Genomic DNA, 5097 nt, shown 5'->3' on the forward strand with positions numbered 1-5097 from the left:
ATGATGATGATGATGGGAGCCACTCGCCTTCATCATTCGCTGACTGATTTATAGAAACATCAAACGTGTGACAGCAGAAAAATCCTCCATTAATCAGCGTTTTCTTCTCATTATGTACAAATATTCCAATTATCAGGGAACCTCGAACACGTGGCGCCAGAAGGTCCACTGTGTGTGTGTGTGTGTGTGTGTGTGTGTGTGTGTGTGTGTGTGTACCCCCATGGAAAACACCAAACAATCTGAGCAGACACTGAGCCGAGGGCTCAGGACTGTTTGGTTAACAACTATGTTCTTCAGTCAGTTTGCTACTTTTATTTCAAAGCTGGAACAAGATGCACAAGCCCCTCCCCCACTGTCTTTCCCACACCTCCAGCAGGACCCGCCCCTCTCCAGGTCATCGTCTCACAGGAAGGAGGTGTGATTGCAGTGTCTGTTAAAATAAAATGACTGACGACCTTTAAAACGACAAGTTTGTTCAACTGAAGCCCCTCAGGCCTGACGTGGATCATCTAGTAGAAGGAATTGTCTCTCTGGTCAAAGTTAGGCCCCGCCCATGGCTCCTCTGCTGAGCCCCACCAGCCCAACCGGTTGGACCAGGGGGGGGAGTAGTGAGGGAGGGGGGGGTGGGCTCTCTGTCTGTCCTCCTGAGGGTGGGCGGGTCTCCTCCAGTGACCTCCTGGCGGTTGCCATCGATACGGATGGTTGGGTGGCAAATAGTTAGGCGGCAGTGGCGAGGGAGGATAGCCATCATGTGACGGGTGGTGAGGCGAGTGGTGCTTCATTCTTCTGGCCGGGTGAGACCTGCAGGTGGAGACCAGCGCCGATGAGTCTAATCTCGCTGCTGAATGTTCTGGTCACTGGGCGGTGTCCATTACTGCCGGCATGGGCACCGCAGACCATCAGGCCTCATACGCCTGCTTCGCATCATCACTAAATGTCTGTGACATGTCGATTAACCAGGTGCGTCACCGCCACTTGTCAGCCATGACTTCACTATAAAATCAAATATGACTTGAAAATTTTATTACGGGCAGATGACTTAAAAAACTCCAGGATGTGGACGATGACTGGCGTCCTCACCTGTGACGCCAGCTGTTGTGTGGTCGTCTCTCCTCTCGGCTGTCGGATGGTGTGAGGCGAGGTCGACTTCCTGCCCCACCCCTCACCGGCTCCAGCTGGCTCTCCTCCATCCCCTCGTTGCTGTCAGAAGAACAAACATTCGTGAGCCTCAGACACAAGCAGCAAGTGAACGGGAGGCGTGGTGGTGGCATCACCTCCTCCTGGGCCCGTGGCGAAGGTCTTCCAGGTAGTTGTCCCGTTCAATCTCGTGACCCCGCGCCGAGTTGAACACTGGAACGGTTGAGACGCTTTACTTTCACTCACTAATGGGCTCGTTACTGTGACTGTGTCGGTACTCACGCTGGACGGCCTCGCCAGGATCCATCCCATCCACGTCGATCAGATACCTGCCGGTCATACACACCCATTACAATGCTTGACGCGCGCCCGTCACGTTAGGCGCTTGACACACACACACGCGCGCATTACACGCTTGACACACACACGCGCGCGTTACACGCTTGACACACACACGCGGGCGCATTACACGCTTGACACACACGCATTACACGCTTGACACACGCGCGCATTACACGCTTGACACACGCGCGCATTACACGCTTGACACACACACACACACACACACACACACAGACACACCTGTTACACGCATGACACATGCACACACCTGCAGATCAGATATCCGGTGCGGTTCAGCCCGTGGGTGCAGTGGACGCCGATCAGCTTGTCTGCCACACAAAAGACAGTCAGGCTGTTACTGTGTGAGGCAACGCGAGGTCTCCACGTGGATATCGACCAGATCCCTGAACCAGCTCACCTGACTCCCTCACACACAGAAGAGCAGCGGCGACTGACCTCACAGAAACATGTCTGAATTTTGCCGGGAACTCGGACGCAGCTCCTGCTTCGGGGCACAGAGCCTGGGCGGGCCTGCACCGGCACCTGGCGGACCGCCAGATGGACCCGACTCACTCAGGGCTCTTGGTGCAGGTTTGGCCTTTACTCAAGAACGTGGCACGTGTTCATGTGATGAGGCGTTCACTCACACCAGTATGGCCACTGGAAACCAGCAGCTTTACTGACAACTGAAGGTCTTCAATTTGAAACCAGTGATTTTGTTGATGCTACAAGACTGAAACCCCTGAGTCTGCAAATTTTTGACCGGCATGTTTAGGTGTCGTATGGACGACAACTCCCATGTGACGGCGAGCCCACCTGCGTTACCGCCACGTTAGTCGCTTCCTGCTCCAGGAAGGAAAAGAGCCATTAAACTTATTTTCTGAACCGAAGAAAGAAAGAAACTCTGTAATGATGCTCGTCTGTTTGCTTTGATGTTTCCAAACGGATTACAGAAGAACGCGATCAGCTGACTGATGGCGGGCAAACAGGATCAATGCAGAGAAATCAGCACTAATGATCACCTGATCGATCAGAACCACCCGATGAGCTCGTTCACTGACTTTCACAAAACCTCGAACATCACAACATGAGTTTGTTTTTAAAAAGATTCTCTCTAAGGAGCCATGGACAATAAGCTCCACCTCCACATCCTCACCGTTATCTGTGTTGTCACGCAGAAACCTGCGTACGGCGCGTTTGAAGTTCAGGATGGTGTCATCGGGGGGAATCATGTGACCCGGCGTGTCGATCTTCACACACAGCAGAGACTCAGGAACGTCCTGCAGAGACAGAGAGAGAACGTTTGTACCGACACACACGTTCTCCACAGCCATCAAGTCACACTGTCAGCAGTTTAGCGACGGTTCAGATGTCCCGTACAGAGCAGCGGCGCCCGCTGCTGGCGTGCATAGTGAAACACGGGCGAGCGTGTCAACGTGGCTGGTTCTTCTCCAGGTGCTCACAAGCCACAACCCTGCAAATTCACCTGAAGTTCATGAAAATGGCACTTGTTCCAAAATGTCCCAGGACCCCAATTTAAGAACCCCTGTTCGCCAACACGTTCACTAACTGTACAGGGGCTCCCCACCCACTGTGTGTGTGTGTGTGTGTGGGTGTGTGTGTGTGGGTGCGCGCACCTGCGGTCCGTAGTAGCGTGAGGTGAAGGTCAGGTCAATAATCAAACCTAGTTCCTGATCGTCCTTCTTCATGATGTCCAGCAGCTCCCAGGGCCCGAACACATCTGGCGGCGGCAGGCAGCGGTTCAGAGCCTGCGGAGAACGTTCAATCAATCATTAGCAGCAGAAATCTCGCCGCCCCGCCACTCACTGCACATCACCTGAACATCCTCACCTGCTTCAGCGGCACTTTGAAAGCAATGAAGCGGGTGCCATGAAGTCGTTTTCCCACAGCTTTGTAATCCAGCCACCTGAGGAGGGCGGGGCCACAATCTGACAAGTTTGTTCCAGTTATATTGAAAACAACATGGATATGGCCTGCGTCACACTGGAGGGCGGGGCCAGTACGAAGTTACAGCTCGTAGCTAACATTCTAATACGGGAGACTAATCAGCTGCTTTCTTGCAAAAAAAAGAAGAAGGTAGCTTCAAAATGAGTAACTGCAGGGCAGGAAGAGACAACATCAAGTTCACCAAATGGTCAGACGTCACAGGAACATTAACCTGGAGACGGACAACGACTCGTTCTTTGTCCCGGCAGCGCAGAAACGAGCAGAAACACCCAGAAATACGTCCTGATAATAGAACGTCCCTGATATGACCACTTCCTGTTGGACTACAACAGCTCCTCATCACCAACATGCTAACTTCTTGTTGGACTACAAAAGTAACCCTACTCCACATCATAGATCCAGAGTTGTGATGTATGAAAGCCGCCCCTCCTTCGTCAGTGGAACATGCACACAATAGGCCCCGGACCCTACTTTGAGCACTCTTGATGACGTCCGGTCATATCTTTTGTTTCGTCTTCCCTGCCTTCGTTGTTGAAAGATGCTAACAGCTAACCCTGCTAGCTTCACGAGTTACAGCTGAACTCCACATTAACTGATGAAGAGTCTACACGTAAGATGACGTCGGGAGCCCGGATGTCTCACCTGTCCGGGATACCCTTCTTCTTTCCGTGTCGAGACATTTTTTTATAAAATTGATTAAAAACAGCTGGCGGCGAGCACGTGTGGACGCGCAGCGCAGTGGGCTGCTGAATTCCCCCACAGTGCCTGAACACAACGCGCATAAACACCGACGCCGCGTCTCTAAGCTGCGGGTTCATGGTCTCATCGCGCCCTTCGGTTTACTCTCGTGACACCCGCAAACTCCGCAGATGGGTACCGGGAACACCTGCTGCGGCGCGTGATGATGACGTGTCTCTGACGCCTTTACAATCGTAGACATACAATCAGAACTTTGGCGGAAGAAAACTCCCACGTGGTGAACGCGTCAAGGGTCATAAATCATAACTGAAACCGCCGTGATTTGCCAGTTGTAGTTCACGCGCTGCCAAGTTCGCACGAGTCTTCCGACACGCCGAGCGATTCAGGTCGGGACGTGAACGTAGCACGCCGTCGCGTGCCCCCTGGCGGCTGTAGCCGCAACTCACTTTGGTTTTGTCATAAAAACGCCACATTTCATCAGCAGCTCCTCGGAGACTACAAACTGAAAGGCGACAGACGTGGCGTGCGTGGCCGCTCCAGACCGGAAGGTTCAGATTTGTTCTGCAGATCAAAAAAAACACTTTTACTTCACTCGTAGAAAACAGAGGCAGGAAGCGGAAATGAGTGGAAGCGTTTGACTGACAGCTCTGAGCACCAGACAATTTTCCTTGGAAAGATGACGGTCAAGTTGGCGAGTGACTGTTGAGGGAGGGAAGTTCGTGGAATTGATGGTTGCTTAGCAACAAAGTGGCAGTGGTGTCGGCGTGGATGAGGAGGCTCTAAATGTGTCAGAGACTCATCATCAGACAGCTGGAATCAGCCAGGAGACATGAGTGGACATCAGTGGACATGAGTGGTTATCAGTGGACATGAGTGGTCATCAGTGGACATGAGTGGTCATCAGTGGACATGAGTGGACATCAGTGGTCATGAGTGGACATGAGTGGTCAT

General features: G+C 52.5%; 1 protein-coding gene across 3 annotated transcripts; it reads right to left on the reverse strand.

Annotated features, from left to right (window-relative positions):
* Nucleotides 1-314: 314 nt before the first annotated feature.
* dusp11 (dual specificity phosphatase 11 (RNA/RNP complex 1-interacting)) lies at nt 315-4978 on the reverse strand. 3 transcript variants are annotated; one of them, XM_086187405.1, is made up of 9 exons: nt 4593-4978; nt 3331-3406; nt 3117-3248; nt 2636-2759; nt 1748-1808; nt 1420-1466; nt 1275-1350; nt 1081-1200; nt 315-801 (listed from the first exon to the last, which is right to left on the reverse strand). In XM_086187405.1, exons 1-9 carry the CDS (start codon nt 4622-4624, stop codon nt 510-512), a joined length of 960 nt encoding a protein of 319 aa, XP_086043531.1. In that variant the 5' UTR covers nt 4625-4978; the 3' UTR covers nt 315-509. The 3 variants fall into 3 exon arrangements, with proteins under 3 accessions (XP_086043531.1, XP_086043532.1, XP_086043530.1); XM_086187406.1 differs by lacking the exon at nt 4593-4978 and adding an exon at nt 3919-4079; XM_086187404.1 differs by lacking the exon at nt 4593-4978 and adding an exon at nt 4090-4524 and having other exon boundaries at nt 316-801.
* Nucleotides 4979-5097: the final 119 nt, after the last annotated feature.

The sequence above is a fragment of the Aulostomus chinensis genome, chromosome 19 (genome assembly GCF_037954235.1).
Source record: "Aulostomus chinensis isolate RoL2024-O1b breed Wild chromosome 19, RoL_Achi_v1.0, whole genome shotgun sequence".
In the NCBI taxonomy this organism is placed as follows: Eukaryota; Metazoa; Chordata; class Actinopteri; order Syngnathiformes; family Aulostomidae; genus Aulostomus; species Aulostomus chinensis.